The 19,182-nt window shown below is 41.1% G+C and overlaps 1 protein-coding gene across 7 annotated transcripts in view; it reads right to left on the bottom strand.

The window, feature by feature from the left end:
* The window catches only part of BMPER (BMP binding endothelial regulator), a 166,202-nt gene that overhangs the window by 65,694 nt on the left and 81,326 nt on the right, over positions 1-19,182 (bottom strand). For 5 of the 7 annotated variants that reach the window (XM_026100779.2, XM_026100780.2, XM_026100782.2 and 2 more), the window contains 4 exons: positions 10,165-10,264; positions 6,740-6,849; positions 5,947-6,099; positions 3,610-3,714 (listed from right to left, as the gene is read on the bottom strand). In XM_026100779.2, the coding sequence (XP_025956564.1) occupies positions 3,610-3,714; positions 5,947-6,099; positions 6,740-6,849; positions 10,165-10,264 (468 nt within the window). The remainder of the gene's footprint in view (positions 1-3,609; positions 3,715-5,946; positions 6,100-6,739; positions 6,850-10,164; positions 10,265-19,182) is intronic. The other 2 variants (XM_064506548.1, XM_026100778.2) reach the window with 1 other exon arrangement.

The raw sequence follows: 19,182 nt of genomic DNA, 5'->3' as shown, positions 1-19,182 counted from the left end.
GCATTGAGGGTTCCCTTAGGAGTGGGCTAAGTGATGTGATCCCATTTTTCCCCATGAATATTTATAAGCAGACCACATTTGAGTCTATTTATTTTCTGGGATTTTTCTTCTTTTTAATGAGGTTTTCAATTTTATGTCTGAGGGTTTTTTTTTTTCTTAAGGCAAGACTAATTAGGGGTTTTTTTGTTTGGTTGTGCAATAGCAACAGCTGTTGTTTTTTTGTGCCTCATTTGGCACTAGAGTAAAAACAGCAACTTTTTGTTTGTAATAATAACAGATGTGTATAACATTAAATGCTGTCTGTGCTAGGGATGACAGAACGTGTTCTGAATAAATTATCAACTCACTTGAAGTTCACGGGTTCAAAATTTACCCACAAAGTCAAGCTCTGCAAATGTCTTCACATGCCATGAATTTAGTTCTATTAACTTTTGCACAGCCTTGGAGCTCAGAAAAGGCTGTATGCTGTAAAATTCACCAGGATCTCCTGTAGCAGCCCCAAAAAAGACTTGTCCACAATCACTGACCATTAGCACAGGCTGGCATTACTAGTGGGGATAGCAGAGGCATAAGGAAAAGAGGCAAAGTGGAAAACAATGTCCAAAAAATGGAAGGGAGATGGCACAAGAAAGGAAGAGGACAGAGTAGGACTAGGGCAAGCAAATAGCAAATTAGGTAAGAAAAAGGCTAGAGGACATCTGACATTCAGTCTTGCCAAATGTTGAAATTACTCCCTTTATATAAAGTATTTAAGCATGTGTTTAAGTTTAAGCACACATGGAGGGCCTACTAACTTCAGCAGGACTGGACATATGCTTAATAGCTTTACTGGATGGGGGCCAGCATGTACTGCACCTTGCAGGCTGACACTCCAGGTAACCAAGAGAGGGAACTTGTACATGGAGTCAATGGTCAGAAAGTAAGAAATAGAAACCACAAGCCACAAGGCTCACTAGGAGCCCAAGCAAGACTGATTTTGCTATTAATATGACAGGAGGATGTGAGGTCGGGAGAGATACATTGCCTCTGCTGTAGATGAAAAGAAGCTAAGAAAGACACTTTCTGTAATTACTGATACAGAATTAAATGCTCCAAAAAGAAAAGAAAAAAAGAAACAGGAAAAAAAATGCCTAACCCTAAGAAAAAATGAAATAAATGGCAGAAACAGTCTCTGAAAATACAGCAGCCTGCAACCAACACATCTAGTAATACCAATGGCTGCATGGCACAGGAAATTTCTCCAGAACTACCACTTTGAAACCTATCCTTTCCAAGGGATAATAGACTAAAATTTATGTTGATAAATTAATTAAGATTCCATCAGAAAAAGACATCATGCAAAGACTATAAAGACTGCATGGTAAAGCATTTAAGTCAAGGAATAACACTGTAATTTTGCTTGTGAATCCTTAACTCTTTCACACTCAGATGTGTGTATCATGATACAGTTTTAATGATATAACTTTATGGGGCCTGACATTCAAAGGGACACTAAATGACGTGTTGTTCCACAGCAGTCCTCAATAGCCAGTAGGGACTGCTTACTGCCAGAAGTACTGTGAACAGAGTAAGGTAAGGGAGTTCACACTGCTATGGTTTTCAGCAAGAGCAGCAAAACTTTATGCATGATATCCAGACACTCAGTACCAGAATCACTAATATATCTTTTACCTTCAGTGATGTGATGTGATTTATTAATGTTTACAGATTGTGACAGAATATCTCATCAGAGAGTGGAGCACAGACAAGAAGTAGAAGATCTAAATCCATTAGCGTACATTATTTGCTTTAAAATTACTTAAGCTGGTACCACTTGGAATAGGAAAATAAATTTCACTCTAGAGTTTACATTCTCTCTCCTACTTGTCCTTCCAATTTAGCATGAAAGAGTATAAATGTTATTTGTACCTGTGGAGGAGGGTGGCTTTTTAAGGCTAGCTACTGACTCCATTTTAAGATAGAGGACAGGCTGATTGGTTAGATACTATGAGAAATGGTGCTGCAGGATAACAAAGCTGGTCTTTTCAGCCCTAAGGAACTGGTTCTTGTCTGAGAACTGAACTTGGAGCTTTAGGATAGCTTAGAAATTCACATTAGCCTTGGCAGGGATCATATAACAGCACTGAAAGAGTTTGTAAGCAAGTCAGTTATGCTGCCACAGGATTGTGGATGGTGAATTTTCACTCACCACTATTTTCACTAGTTGTCTGTGAGCAGCAAAGCAGCTAACATGTTTACAGAAGCCACTTCAAGTAGTCATCTCAATGCTCAAATTTATATACAGTAGTGCTGAAGTTGTATTTCACTTAAGAATTATGTTAAGCCATACATTTTGATCTCAGAAGAGTCTTAAATGTTTGAAATGCACCAGCACAGGGAAAACGCAAATGGGTGCAGTGTGGGCCAGGTTCCTGGACAACAAAGGATTTGAAGAGACCTGAAGGGCCCAAGCTCTCTCCTCCTGTATATCCCGTGAATAGCTTGAAGGGAGGAAACCTGGTTACCAAGGGCCTCTTCAGGCTCCCCAGAGAGCTCCCTTGGTTCACACCTCCTAAGGTGTGTGCAACACCTTGTGTGAGGCCCATTAGCAGGAGAACTGCCCTCTGTGGTTAACTAGCAAAAGAGGGCCAGGGTGACAGGAGCAGGATGTCCCCTCTTCTGAGCATACAAACAGTTCTTGCAGCCCATGAGCACAGCAGAACAGGGAGCACCAAGACACAGGCTCTCTATCCTATTATAGCTTCTGGTTGTCAAAAGTTCACAAGTATAAAGTTTTACAAACTCAAGTTTGTCTTTTAAAATTTTCTACCTAGGTGTCTGTGACTCATATTTGCCTTGCTGGCTTCCAGGATGGAGAAGGAAACACTGAGAAGGTGTAATGCAAATGACTTGGCTCTCTCCCGCAGTGCTGTTCAAAGATTTGCACCTACATGAGATGCTATTTAGAGCTCCCTCTTCTGAAAGCTTTAGCCATTAAAACAAAATCATCTGTAGACAACAGACATCCAAGAAACAAAGGCAGACTTTAGCTCAAGGTTTCATATAATGCTAATTTTGAAGCAATGAAGCAAAGTTATAATTACACCACTCTTTGAGTTCACTTCAGACTTCAGTGCAGAAAATACTTAGGCTGTAACCTCAGATAAAGTGGCATGGTTTGACTGAAATCATTTGCCTTGCTTTGTCGAATTTACATGTCTAACCAAGTGATTAAGTCTCATTTGCACTAAGAAAAGTCAGCACAACCTCCTGTGCCTTGCTCTAAAAAAAACACATGCGCTTGATCTGTTAACAGTCATCTCATCATTCTACAAAGCTACTAAATATATGTGAAAGAGATGCTCCAGTGTAGGTATTCAGGATAGAGAATGGGAAAGGGAGGTGGAGAAAAGGAGCATTTCCTCTTCAGAGCAAGGACAGAGGCGGGAAGCCCATGTACAAGGCAGCAATAGTGCACTTCAGGAATTCCAGCTTAAATTAACCTGCCAAAGTATCCCTCTTCCCCAATCTGCGTGCCCTCCTGCCATGCACGTACCACCGTGAAACACTGACAAAGACAATGGTGAAGAAAAAAAGGGAAGAATGCTATGTCCTTTAAAAAAAACTCACATTAGGACAGCTGCTGACTGGAATGCACTGTTTCTTGCGACACTCCGTCTTGCCTTTCACACAAGCACAGATGGTGCAGTTAACAGAGGACCACATCTCTCCATCCTGCAAGAGGGAACATGATATAGCATCAGCTGGGCTGGCAACAGGAAGCTATTCCAGCAATGTATCACTGCACAAGGAAGGATGGCTTTCCCTGTTGGCACTGTGTCATTGTTTAGTCTAAATTATTTTGAGGTGTCTGTCCACACCCAGTCGGATTACAGACAAAGATCAAATTCAGCAGGGATTTCTTCCCTTTAGCCCGCTGCATCAGAAATTAATTCTTCTATGGCTAACCAAATCACATTTGCATTTTCCATCAATATCCTGATTAGTTGCATTGTTTTCTCTCCAGTATGTGTCTGAGATGTGATCCCACCTATCACGAATTTTCATTTAAGCTGACATAATTAGAAAAACCTGATTCATTGGGTTGAGTGACATGTTTAAGTTGCTGCACGTGAAAGCGTTTGATTAAGATGTCAGCATATAGTGAATTTATTCCCAGATGTGACATCATTTTGACTTACGGCAGGAATGGTCAAATAATGAATTCTAATTCAGATTACTTACAGCACTTTCACAGACACTTGATCCGCTAAACATCTGAAAATGTTTAGAACAGATACAGTGCTAAACTGCCCAAATGTATAACAGGTAAGACAGTCCGTGGCTCTTAAAATATTTGCTGCAGAACAAAATATGCCTCATAATCTTGTTCCCCACTTACTTAGGAAAGACTGCTTGTGGAACTGCCCAGGCTCATTTCTGTAGAGCTTTGCCTTTGCCAAGTGTGGTTCCTAAAGCATTCTGTCTCATCCACTTGCAGTCTTATGCTTGCCGATTTAGAGGCAAAATGTGCATGTTTTCTGTTTACAGGACTGCTGTGAAGGAAGGGTGAGGATAGACCTGACACAAACAGAACAGGCAGTCCAACCAGACAGCTGTGAACAATTATGTGCTCACCCCAACATGATGTTTTGACCACAGAGAAAAACAGACTAAATCTGAAATGCCAAGCAAACTGACTTAATCTATGCATGCTTGGTTAAAGGCTGTCTCTCCCTTATCTTCTATCTCCAAGCTATGTTAAGATAGGTGTTTCTGATGCAGCACATGTTTCCATGGGCCTCTAATGACCATTCTCCAAGCATCTGCTAAGGTACCAGAAGATATGACGGCTAACTGCATGCAGCTGGCCTCACAGCAGTGGACACAGCTTTGATCTAAAAAGGAGACTGCCCAGACTCCCCACGAACCTGTGCCCGTTCCATCTGTGTTGCACCATTAACTTCAACGAAGTGCATGTACTGTCTCTTTATTTTTTCTTACAGCATAGAATACTTACTCACACAAGATCCTCACAAGAAGCAGAGTATTTTATCTGGGTGCCTGAGAAGCAGACATTTGTTCCTGAAGTACAACAGCACCTGTGTGCGAGTTCCAATCAGATGGAATATAGTCTCCTTGTACCTATTGTATACAGAGGGTTTGCTCCCATATAACTTCCAGAATAAACACTTCAGCTATGTACACAAAAGATGGAATAAATGGGAAGTAATTCTGCCTGAGCAAACCAAGTATTCACAAGGGATTTAACGTGTGATCTGATTCGAGGGTCTCTTCATTCACAGATGGCCCATGAGGTGACAGAATCTTTTCTGACGCGGTGTGAAATAAACTGCACCACTTGAAAAAACAAACAGGAGCTCAGCAATCTGCAGGGAATCCCTTGAGATCTGAAAACGTTGGGTGAGATTGCAGTAGGCGATAGTTATTACATGGTTTCCCAATACAGGGTGTCAGGGGTGCTGTCCTCAGCAGAGCTGTGAAGTATAATAAATCTCGATGAGTGACTCCTAGCCAAGACAGTCTTAGCACAGCTTCTGGCAGCTCAGCTGGGGCTGGGGCAGGGACTCCTTGGCTGATAAAGCCTTTGGACTTTTTCTTTCTTTCCTTTTCCGTGAGTATCAGCATTTGTTTGGGAAGGCAGAGCATAATTCTAACTAAGAATGCATTACTTGTCATGAAGCAGCAGCTCGAGTCTCTGTGTGGGGAGAGGGTGACACAATGCCATGTCCAGGAGGAACTAATCTTAATTTCTGTGTAACAGCAGAATTCACACAGACTCAAAAAGAAAATAACAGATAGCAGATTTTGCAAAGCTCTCCCTCTGAGCTGTTCCATCATCAACCAGGATGGTGAGGACTGTGCTAAAAAGCAAACCACAATGCTAATCTACAGTAAACCCATGCTGTTTCAGCAGTTACAACAGCATCTGTTTTCAAGCCACACCTGAAATGTTACCTGGAAGATCTTATTGCCGAACTTGCACACTTTTACTTCCTCAGGAGAGATATATGAGACACATTCCTTGCAGCACTGGTCTTTGTTTTTATTGCATTCTCCAGGAAGTAAGCATCTCTTCTTACATATCACTGTTGAATCCTGGGTAAAAACAGAAGGAAGTCATGAAATCATCACGAAGATGTTTGTGCTCCTGTATGTCCTTATCGTAACATTTCTGTTTGCTCAGTCATTGTATCTATCTGCCCGAGCTATAGCACAACTGCTTTGCAAGGGTCAGCTCAGGGAAAACAAACACAATTTACTGGATTAAGGCAATCTTTCATGGTCTGTGATGCTAAAGCCCAACTTGCACTTTTGTTGGCCTGCAAAATCTTAACTTATTGATTTGGCAACACTTTACATTTTTTGTGCCTAGGTGCCAAAGTACAAGTGATCACAGTCACATTGGAGCCACTAAAAAATTCACTGTCCTTCAGCAGAGATGTGGAAACTCATCATCTACAAAATCGTCTTCCACTGCAGTGCAGACTTAAAGAGGATCACATAATCTGAGTATCTTTACTTTGCATCACACATAATCAGGCATCACGTCTCAACTGAGGCAGTCAATAACCTTTAAACTTTCCTAGCACAACTGTGAGTGCTTTTCAGATCAGACCCAAGGACCACACAAGATGCCAAAGCAGAACAGTATCAGGCATTATAGTTCTACAGCATTACATATTTATGCCAAGCCAGGCAACCAGCAGCATACGATACCAAAGCACTGTGGACTTACCTTGCATGTACACACTGTGCAGTTGTCATAAGTAAATGAGGACCCATTATCATACACGTTGCTGTGGAAGAGGCAGCTTCCAAATGGGAGGTCAAACACTTTCCTCTGTCCTGAATATAAATAAACAGTAATAGAAACAGAATGTGGTTGAAAAGATGCCATACTGTCAACTAAAATAGTAGGGCTTATTGTCACCAGACCAAATTCATGTGCAGTGTGTCATTTGCTGTGTGTTTCCATTTTGGTGTGAAAACAATGTTCTTTTAACAGTTCACTGTTCCTCTAGCACACATTCATCTGTGCAAATTCTACTGTGGGAGGGAATATAAATACGATTTATGGCATTTTTATGTTGGAAAAATCCTTCTACTCCTTCTCATCATAAAGTGCACCTAAATGAATACAAAGTAAGCATTGCAGACTCTTAGGGCAGGTACACTTATACTAGTTTAAACAATCTTTAACTTAATACAATAGCTTATCAAATAAAGCAGCCTAAACTGGTTTTAGCATATCTACCTCAGGGGTTCACAGCCAAACTAAATCAATTCAGTTACACTGACGCAAAAAAATGCACACTGTCCAATCTCATTAAGGTAGCTTAGTACACCGTGTTCAAACATGGTTGCAAGAATTACATACATTTACACAATTTATAAGCAGAATGGAGCCAACACAACAAGTAAAGAACATCAGTGGGGGAGAATTTACCTTCCATAGTCTATTAAAAATTTGTGTTTCATAAGAGCAAGGCAAATTTTAGAGCACCATACAGGTAAGGTAGCATCAGTACCAAAACCTTCCTGAAGCTGGGCAAGCATTGTGAAATCCAAGTTCCAACACAGTTTGCTGTTCTATAAGTTTCTCTTCTATTCTTCAGTTTCCTTCCTAATAAGGTCTTGTAAACAAGTGAACACCTTACATACACGTACACATGAGTTCTTTACAAAAACTAACGTGAAATCACTATTTTTACTTCATACTTTGCACACCTCCCCCATTTACTTTTGGTGGCAGCTAACTAATCAATTCTTTTATAAGTGGCAGCCAGTCTCTGGGCTTATCATTTCTGAGATCTGATGATAAAAAGACATCAATTCTAAGGTAGGGAATGGCCACTATAAGTACATATAGCATGTCACTATATATTAGGCCAATAATTTAGCCCTTAAGCTGCCAAGTCAACTGGCAGGTTCAGCTGGAATCACTGAAGTTTGTCCCTGTGTTCTAAACTGTATGCAATTCCTTCCCTTTTTAATAACTCCTGATGAAAGCAGAACAGCTTAAAAGAAAAAGCTTCCAGTTTGCTCTAAGATATAAGTGAACATAAGGATAAGCAGACAGCAAAATTCATTGAATTAGCCTTGAGTTTTTACAAAAGTTAATGCTAAAAGAACTACTAAAAATGTTAAAAAACAATTGCTACTGTGATTTAAGATGTGATTTAAACATCTGTCTCTTGTAGATTAGCTACCTTGGACAAACTCATGCTCACATAATCAACCTGCCTTTTACTGAATGTGCACCCTTTCAAAAAGGCTTAATCTCTCTCGCAGGACTGACATATGAACTCAGCTGAGGATGCCCAGTAGCCCTAAGTGGAATACTTGCACGTCCGTGCATTGCTTATGGGCAAAGCCTAACAATATTTCTGTCAGTAACAACGCTGCTGCTACTATGTGGGGCCAGGACTTCAATCGCATAACTTGTCTCAGCAAGTGAACAAGAGTCCAGCTCTCTCTCACACCATCTTGCCTTGCCTTGCAAACCACCCAACACAATTCAGGGTGGGCAAGCCCATTCAAATAGTTGGCTAAAACCACTGACAAAGGAGCTGCCACTTTAAAAGATGTGGTGACGGGGATATTGGCTTAATGGTCTGCTTTGCTGGCTCATAACCATTACTTAAACCAATAATTCAAGTCCCAGTAAAGTCAACTGCATTCTTCCAGGCTATATATGCTGAACATCAGGAATTCAATTGCAGGGAGGTCCTTTTCATGATACTTAAAAAAACATGCCTCAGCATCCTTGAAAATGGTTCCCTTTCCCTACTATCGTACTCCAGAACTTCCAATATTTCACTGCGAACAGACATTATCTATTGACAGGCATGTCTGACCTGCTGTAGAGCAAAAGCACCATAAAATGGAAATGGGTATTATTAATGAATTAATTTACAGACATTTCTAGGAGCAAAAAAGCAGTCAAAGGATCAAAGCTGGCTTTTGAATGCCTAGATCAAGGAGGGGAAGATTCAGCTGAGAAAAGCATGAGCTGAGGAGGACAAGGGGAGTTTGAAGAAGGAAAGAAAAATAGGTTCTGGGCTGTTCTTCTCTCTAGTTCATTCTCCTACCTTATTGCTTTCTGGTGCTGTAGTTAAATGTTCCAGAGAGATATGTACTTGTAGTACTTCTCAACTAGCAAATAAATAAATAAATAAATAAATTTCAAGTTTGTTTAAAAAATGTTAAATATTACGAGAAGCTGGAACTCTCTATGGCTCAGTGCCTCCAAGGTTAGAGCTCTCTGTTCCACTAACCCAGACCTAGAAAAAGACTTCAGAGAGCAGTAAGGATACAGCCAAGACAACAAAAATGTTTCTGTTGAAAAACTGGGAATCATCTGCTCTGAAAATGTGCTATACCTAATCACAGCCTCATAGACCAAATTAAACTTAGTTGATGTAGCAGGATGTAAACACTCCTTCTTTATGAACTAGAGCAAAGCATGCTGAGGTTTAGTTAACCTGTGGAATGTGTGGAAATGATATGAGCAAAATAAGGACTCTCAAAAGTCACTGCCTTTCTTGGAATGACTTGGAATAACTAGCCCTTCTCAGAGGCCTTTGGCCTTATTCCTTTAAAATGTGTTGGAAAGACATAATTGAAAATATTCCTGGCTGAGACTGTGATTCCCCCTTAACATGGCAACAATCAGGCAGACTCACAGGTCCTTGGCCTCTCTGACAACAGCTTCCAAGAATGCAGTTTCAACCCAGAAGTTTCCTTTGACCTGCATTTCCTCAAAACCAACAATGCAAATGCACACTTGAGTAAAAATATGAGAGGGTGAGGCCTTTTTCTGCAGCAAATTCAAGCAAAACATTTCCTCCCATCTCAATCTCCTTCGCAAAACATGTAATGAAGGTAGGAATCATCTCTGTACAGTATTTGTTTCTCCAAGCAAGCCAGCTGCTCTATGCTCAAATGCTCTCCTGCAACTGCTTCCTTAGTATCATCCATCACAGCTGTGCCACACCGACCATGACCACCTTTTACAACCTGTAGATTATAAAATCTACTGAGCAACACTGTTTCTTCCATGTCCCAAAATTTACCAGGACTGTGAAGTACTAGTATAAAAGATACCATACAGAAACAAGCTACGTTACATACAACATTCCCATGAAGGCAATCACTCACCTAAACATTTGGGGCAACACTGTCCAGCAGGAATGTGACTGAGATGCTGGGGACAGGAGAGAATAGGGCAGACTTCTCGGATGCACTGTGTCCTGCCTCCCTGAAGAAAAATAGGCTGAGTTAGAAAAAAAAAAAGCAAAATGCCAAGTACACATGTGCACACACCCACACAAGCTTGTAACAAGTCTTGAAAAGCCTTAGCCAAAGCAGTATTTTCCAACAGAAATTTCTACACATATCAGGCATACAAGGATTGTGTACAACTGTCATTCAGCACTTTCTACATTTTTTACAGAGCCCTTGGAGTATTCATATTTTTCATTCTCTCAATGTAATGAGAATGTAATACTTGCAGAAACAATGTCTTTTTAGCTGATGTCTTGGTGTGGATATGAGAAAACCAGAAAGAAAAAAATCATTACCCTTGAACCTTTCTGGATGTTCAAAACAGTTATTGAGTAATTTTTTACAATATTCTTCACCTCCTGTGCCATGCCCTTCTAGGCTTGTCTGGGACAGGGATTAACTGCTGAAGTAAGATGAGAGCAGGTGTTCTTCTATTCTGTCCATGACCTCAGAAACCAAATAAGCCAAAATCATTCAAGAAAGCACATTCTTGTTAGCCTCCGAATCCAACTATTCAAGCCCAGAGGGTTTCCTTTCTTCAGAGGACTGAAAACCAAGAGGGTATATGAGATTTTGAGAATGAATGTGGTGAAAAGAAAAAATGAGCATCCTGGACTGTATGTATCCTGAAGAATCAATGAATATCAGGAAACAGAGAGAGGCAAAAAGAACAGCAAAGACAAAAGCACAGAACATATATATGTAAGATCAATTAACTTCAATCAGTCAAAAGAGAACTTTGCTCTCATTCTGCTCTGTTGCTCTTCATTGTGTTTACAGAACACTGTTTACCTCTGGACCCTCTACTAAAATGTGCTCTAAACACTCCTGAGAGATGTCCAGGTTGCTGCACTTTAAAGATCAGTCTACTTTTGCCTTAACAAGAGAAGTCAGTCCATTTACTCTAATTGCCCTGCCTGATTTACCACTCAGAGCAGCAGACTCATCCCAACAATAAGCTTTGTGTTCCTGGATGCTGTGATGGAAGAATTATGAACAGTCTCCTCCCACGTACACGCTGGATGCCTCTCGGGGCTCCCTAGGGAAAGATGGAAAAAAAGCCATTCATTTTGTGGAGCTCTGTGCCTGAAATCACATGCCATTCCACTCCTAATGATACAATGCCTCAGTGAATCATGTAAAGGCTTTTACACACAAGCAGAGCCACATATATGCTATTTTACAGAAAATAGTGTACTGACTGTACCCCCAATCTGTAGTAAGTTTTCAGGCACTGAAGTCTACGTGTCCCACCGGACTACCGAAGCATCCTGAATGCACATGGCCAAGGACTGCTCTTAATTCTTTCATTGCATCATGCAGGAACACAGAGTTTATTGTAGACTGAAATGACTGCTCTAAATTAAGGATCAGACCAGAAACTTGACAAAATGAAATGAACTCTCCACCGATCTTTCTTCTGAATTCTTCCTTCTCAGGGAATAGCTCTGTGAGAAGAGACACAGGTGCAGAATGAAAAAAAAAAATACCTAAGAAGGGCTCTCCAAAGCAGTGCTGTCATTCTGCCCAGGGAAAAAGACGAAGAGAAGACAAAGTTCAAACTTTGCTGATAATTCACTGAATGGAAAACCAGGGCCTGGAGAACTCTGTCAGTTGGGTAGCAGAATCAGGGATGCACCCACGGAAGATAAAGCCATGTTCTAACAAATGGTGAACACATGTCTCTTCTTGCAACCTTGCTTCTGGATTTGATTCCTTCAAACCCCTCTACAGAATGTTCAAAAAGAGTCTGAAACAAATGAACCTGTTCCTTTTAAAATAAGAGCAATTTTACTTGCCTTACAGAGCTTAGAGAGGTAGCTTGTTCAACACTTTAAGGAAACATCAAAACCTACAAAATATTCCCATCAGACTCTCTATTTTCAGAAAAGTGCATAGCCTCAGTTATTGTTATTCAAAATTCATGAAGCATTCAGAATCCTAGCTTTCCAAGCAGGATTAGCTAGTGTTGCCAAAGCTTTAAATAGCATTAAGTAGAAATGCGTAGAAAACAAATACAGTACAACTGAAGTTCAAAAAAAAAAAAAAAAAAAAAAAAGCAAGGGAAAAAATAACAAGCAAAACGCTTGTTTCTGGAAGGTCTAACTCAGGGCGGGAACTGCACAGTAAACACCTTGCCTCCTCCACCTCCCAATTATGTTACAGCTTCTAGCTCACATTTCCCTCTTAAGTATAACATCTCCTGAGCAGGCAGAATATTCCGGGGCCAAAGCAACACCTTCCAGTAAAACCAAATCTGAACTGGAAGCCAGTGCAGATCAGTTAAGTACAAGTCCCATCCGCTTCCTGCGAGAAATGCTATTCAATAGCTAGACAGATAAATTCCTCAGTGATAGTTACATGAAGCCTTAATCAGGGGATGCTGCTGCAGTGCACAGTCCTCTGGGGGTAACAGAGATTTTGTAAGAAATCAGCTTCTACAGGGAAAAGATTCACTCTCCATGTTGGAAATAAACAAAACCACTTTAATCCATGCTGATGTCCAGTCTCTACAAAACACAGCAAGAGGATCCCTGGAATCGACTCAGAGGGCAGTATGGACCCAGGTAGCTTCTTGTCTCTTCTCACAGACATGGAAGAGAGCGAAAGACAGAACAGCAATTTCTAACACTCCCATGAGAGGCCTCTCTCAGAAAAAGACAGACAATTGCCTTAGTCTTTCCCCCCAAAACACAAGAGGAGCTGTCCTGGTGATCCTTCTGCCTATTCCTACTAATGCCATACCTCCACTACAGTCCTTCACTGCTCACTGAGGACACGGCGGAGCCGAGAGACGCAGGCAGCCAGGCTACAAGTGACTTTGCTGGGGACACCAGATGAAGGAGATGGTGCTGTCTCCCACATGCCTGGGGCAGTCTGTCTTCTGCCAGGGAGGGGAGCACAAGAAGCGCTTCTGAATATGCCCCAAAAGGCAGCATTCCTGCTTGATTCCCAAGTCAGGGAGAGCTTGCTGTACTACCTGAAAAAAATCTCTATCCCAATGGACATGTGCTAGGACAGATGGAGAGAAGCATGTCTGCATAAAAACTTGTCTGTCTAGAAACTCTCCAAGGGTCAAGACCATGCTACAATTAATCTCAAAGAGCCTTGGGCTTCATCTACCGTTAAGGAGAGAACGGTGACAACCAACAGCAGAGCTGTCCCTGTCATAAGCAGATTTTAACAGGGATCATGAAATCTCAGGAGGACAGAGGCCACCATACCCCCAATTAGTGTGCTAGTGATAATTTGTATGTTTAAACCTAACATTACTTAATATAAATATTACTTAATATTAAACATTGACTTTGGTATTATCAAGACCTATGTTTTTGTGGGCATCTCATTTCCCATTCCATTTTCAGGCTTTATCTCTGTCTTAAAGTGAAGCCAGAAATCACCTTAAGAATGATTGCTCCTTAGCTTTGCTCTATGTTCACCTTGTGCTTGAAAGACTGCAAATACTCCTACAGAAGTAAAATTGCCATTGATTTTATGGAAAATTTTGTCTAAATTCTGACATTAGGATTCAGCCCACAGTGGATTGTAAGACATTTGTTCTTTACTTCCATTCTCAAAGAAGTTTGAATGATTTCATTTGCCACCAGTTAGGCTATGCTTACAGGAAAAATAAATAGTTTATAAAGGAAAATCAAAATTACATTCCTCTCAATTTTATGATACATATTCCAGGCATTTAGAGCAAGGTCGGATGCAGACTGTAGTCTCAGCAGGGGTTGCTGTAAGAACTAAGACAGATGTTCAAGGTTGTCTCCGGCTATGAATAAAGACTTTACTCCACCAGCAAGAAAAACATCTTTGAAAGTTCAGCAGGGTCAGTACTAAGCACGTCTGTCCTAAGCCAATGGCAAGAGAAGCCAAATAAACATACAAAATTGGATGACTGTTTGCCTTCAACTACTGCAACACCTCACAGGTGACTAAAGCCACCATGAATATATTTTGAGACATTGTCATTTTGTGGCATTGATGGCATAAAAGCAGTGAACAGAAATCTCCGGATAATGAGATACACTTAAAATATGAGACTCAGATAATGATGAATATTACCATTCTGGAAAAAAAAAAAACACAAGACTTATACCAGGACTTCTATTTCACTAGGCCATATTCATTGAAGTGAATCAGGCTTCGTACACGAACTGGACAGTGTACTGGTTTGCACACACTTGCTGGTCACCAGGAACTCTGTCTGATGCATTAACTACTGTGTGGCAGTAAAGGCTTCCACTACCTCTCAAAAGCGTACTAAAGACGTAAAACAGGTCATAAACATTTATTATGGAAAGGCCTTCAAAATGCCCCTGAAATCATATGCTTGTAAATCCATACCTTAGGTTTACAAGCAGACGTACCATTCCTGATGTGCAGTACAAGTAGATTTCAGGCACAGAAGTGAGAGAACATCATATTTAGAGTGTAGTTATTTCTGGAAATGAAATACGTGGTATCTCTCAAATCAGATGAAATATAATCCAGTCCATATAAGAATGCTTGTGTGATATGTGGCATACAGCCTCTGGAATAACTTCAACCTTGTACGTACTTGAGGATCCATGAAAAAGCCATGTTGTGCACAGGGAGAATTCCTTGAAAAGGTCATTGGAGGGAACAGCTATTTAGGCAATGCACAAAGCAGCAAAACAGTTCTCAGTATAAAAGCAAACAGCACATCAATCAGTATACCAAACCAACAGACAGACAAGTCAGCACCTCCCACATCCCTGCAGCCTGATATACTGTCTAGACTGGGATTTTAAAAATGCCTTTTTAGAAAGTACTAGATAAAAAAAATTCAGAATAGAGAGATCGTAAGCTTCCGTTCAAAACAACAGTTATTTATACTGCCCCGTGTGCTCTAGATTTTAAACTCTGGATCTAGATCTCAAGCCCTACTTGCTGTGGTATCAGTGCTAAAGGAAACCTTTAGAAAGTGGTCCTAGCAACAGTTCAAAGTAGTGCCCTAAGAACTGCATGTGCAGCTAATGCTCTGAAGAGCTCTCCTTCACTTCAGCACCAGATCATGCCAGTGGCTATGGATATTAAATATTGTTGAAATATCTTAACTATAAGCTAGCATCCATACAGATGAGAAATGGCAAGCTGAAAGAGTCTTCTCAATTTTTTCTAGAACAAATTAGTGGGCAAAGTGAAGTCACAATCCTTAAGCTAACTTTTCTCTCTGTCTTCTCTGAATCTGATATGAAGTCATTCCTTGACATAGACAAGAGAAACCTAAAGAACTCCATCAATTTATAGCAGCTAACAACTTGACTTTATCACCTCCCCCTTCATATGCGCTACTATGATATAAATAGCCAGGTACACTGCATGTGTCATCAACAAGCTATGTTAAAAAGAAAGTTCAACTAGTTGTCTCCAACTAATGTAAATTTATATCCTTGAACTCCTAGCAAACACATATGTGGTTGCAAAGCGTCACAGAGTTAGAACATCTTGACCTAAAACAACCAGGAACTGAAAAGCCTTCCTCTTTTGGAAGTTAATCTGTATGTGGTTGTATCCAGCTGCTAAGGAATTACCTACATTATCAATTGGCCAGCAATTTAGGGCAGGATGAAGCCTCTAAAGCACTGTCCTGCTTTCCATCAATCAACTACCCTGTGTACAAAGTGGCACATGTAAATGCCAAATCAGTCTAGTCTTGTCATCTATTCCAGTTCTCGAGAGCCACATTTCCTGGGATCGCTTAGAAGAGAGAAAAAAAAATCTACTTTTTTTAGAGGGAAGTGGTGTGCAATGCCTGTTTACAAATGCATATTTGAAATATCACAGCATCCTCCTACAGAATAAAGTGTGCTTTTCTGGGGTATGGCTCCACTCTGAAATCACACTGCAGGGGAACTGGCAGGCCCAATTCTTTTCAGTTTTATAACATGATTTCCACTGACTCTCCTGTGTGAGGAGTTGGTGGACCAGGATATTTACTGCCCGGGGTGAAAGGAAAGATTCTGGAATATGAAATCTTGGGTTACACAGTAGCTTCCTTTAAGTATACACCAGCAGAGACACTGCTGCTAAAATTTCACAGTTCCTGGAACTGCTGAACGGGATCCTCGAGGAGGGTCACACAGCACTCTGCTCTCGGCCAGATGACTCCGCATAACCAGCACTTGGTCATATTTCTCCAGTCTAATAGCATTGCTGAGAAGCATTGCATCTGGCTTCATGATCCAGCTGAAATCAAATCACCTGACCCAATAGCATAGCTGCAGACTTCAGCTGCTGAGAAGCCAACAGTCCTCCCCTTCAGGGCTTACATATCGAGAGTGCTTGGCTGTTTGAAGTGATGTTGTAAACAGCCCCTCTTCGTGGGAAGCTGTGAAAGATTGAATCATTGTGTGTGCTCTTCCCTTGCTTGGCCTGATTTCTCAAGGAAAGGTTTATGCAAGTACAAACCAGTCACACCTATAATTCATGAATCCTTGATCAAGTCCTTGATCGAGCCACAGCTGATCAAGGGACCTCTCTGAAAAGGGTATAGGGAGAGAAGACAGCAAAAACCCCAAAGACATGAAGATCTCAAAGCAATTATGTTCCTACAAGTTTTGTGAAAAGCAGAGACTACTGCAGAGAGCACACATCCCCCAGTCTGTACCTCACAGGTGACCAGAAAGCATCATACAGCATCTGGCAACAGCTAGCCACCCAGGCAGCATCTTCCAGACTCGCTGCCTTTTACTTGGTGCTTGTGTGGTGGGAGGCACTGGAGGAGAGCTGAGATTATTGCAGCAGGGTCTGATTAAGGAAGAAGGGCTAAACAGTTACAGTAAATAGGACTTCATTAGTTGTCTTCTGCTTCTGGATCAATGTATCTATTCCTAGGTTAGCAGCGACAATGGGACAGAAGGTGCGTCTGGGTCCCACATCTACTGTACCATTCTCGAGAGACAAGCCATTTTTCTTCCTGCCTTTGCTGTGTTTGCCCAGTACCCACACTGACTCACAATATTCACACTCCAGACCGGCCTGCTAAGGCCTGGATCGCTGAAGTCTTTTAGCAGGAGCCCATATACTTGTTCTGCTCTGGGAGCTGTTATTTTATTGATCCTTCTCCTGGAGAGCGCAACAACTCAGGCTTTTTCTAAGGACAGACCTGTTTCTCTCAACAAATCTCTCCTGCAAGCTGCAATAATGTGTCCCACAAATGAATCTGTCTTTAATTAGAGACTCCTTAATGTCTCCAAAGTTATGTGTAGAAGCCAGACCTCTCAGCTCTGTACTAAGTACTTATTTCTTCTTCTGCTAGTTATTATTGAGTAAAAAAAGATCAATTCATTATCTCCCTAAGGCTCAGTTCTGTCTGGATTCACACTATGCCTCAAACAACCGTGCTAGCTGTTCAGTTATCCCAGGCATTATTTCCAGCAACAGTATCACTTGCTTCTCATAAGTTTTTCTCAGTCAGACAATAGCTAAAAAGTTATCATCATTTTCTCAACTTTACCTACAATGCTCAATGCTACATACAAGCCTAGTTCTTACTTCCAAAATAGAGATGATTGTCCAGCATCTGAAATCTATTTTTTTTTCTCGAATCTGAATCCTTTCACATCACCTCCATCACTAGCTGCCATTTCATGCACTTACTAATCAAAATCTCTTCCTTGCGACAGGTCTCATTAAACTGACTGCTCCCACTGCACCCCATGTACTCCATGCTGGGCAGTAATATCAAAAAGCTTCAGGCTTGTAACATTGAAACTAAATTTTAAGGTAGGCTGTAGGCAAGGATTGAATCAAAGGTCATTCAAATCAGTGGGGATTTTTCCATTGATTTTCAGTCTGCCTTGGATGACAGCGTTTAGGGCACAAGTCCCACAGGTTGCATAAAACTGAGTCAAGGTAACTGCTCAAAGTAGGAAAGCACCAGCAGGGCACCTGGGCAGCCGTGGAGCCCCAAACTGCAGAAAGGGGCAGAGCTCTGCAGCACCGCGGGGCACAGAAAGCAGCAGCTTCATGGGGACAGCAAAAGGCAAGCAAAGACACTGGCAAGGAAATGATTCTGGAAAGTCACTCCAGGAGAGAGTTCAGCTATTTGTGATTAATTTAGCTCTTACACCAGAGGTCTCCAGTGAATATGGAAGCTTTGCTGTGAGCCACATGATTGTTTATTTCTCTTCTACAATGAACTGTTTCTATGAAAAACTGCAGTAAAACATGTTACATTGGAAATCATCTGTGGCCAGAAAAACTATTAAAAACCACTAACAAGCTTCTTCAGCTTACTCATGTCCCATCTCAGATAATAAGAAAGTTAGGGTTAAATCCAAGAGACTTTTCCTAACTTCAGTTATTAGAAGCAGAGCAGTAGCTCTGTAAACCAGGTCCTGGCTTCTTGCAGCCATGACTTTTCCCCTGAATCAGTTGGAGACAGCTTTGTTTTCACTGGCATCAAGAACACACGAAGCACAGTCCAGTGGGTGTACAGTTGTGTATACACCACCAGAGCATTTACATAATGTTTCAAAGTCCTAACCCAATGCTTGCAATACGATATTCACTGCCACAACATGTTCATATAAATAGCACTTGCTTTTCATAAAATAAATTTGCACAAAGGCTGGTTTTCCTTTTTTTTTTTTTTTTTTTTTTTTTAACTGCAGTATAAACTTTGCAAAACAGCCCTACAATCTCTTTTTGCTATGTCCTAGAGAAATTGTACTGCTGTAAACCCAATGCTTTGGCAGCTATCACTGCTACCTTCTCCCCCGCTTCCAACTCCAACAGTACAGCACGGCACTGGCCCACCATTCGGAGAACAGCTTTTCCTTCAGAACAGTTCATTCACAGAGATATTCAGTGATTAAATCCCTCCAATGTCACATGCATGTTTCTCATACATGGAGA

The sequence above is a fragment of the Dromaius novaehollandiae genome, chromosome 2 (assembly GCF_036370855.1).
Source record: "Dromaius novaehollandiae isolate bDroNov1 chromosome 2, bDroNov1.hap1, whole genome shotgun sequence".
NCBI classification, from domain to species: Eukaryota; Metazoa; Chordata; class Aves; order Casuariiformes; family Dromaiidae; genus Dromaius; species Dromaius novaehollandiae.
The sequence above is the reverse complement of the archived record's forward strand: the minus strand, read 5'-3'. Positions and strand labels throughout refer to the sequence as shown.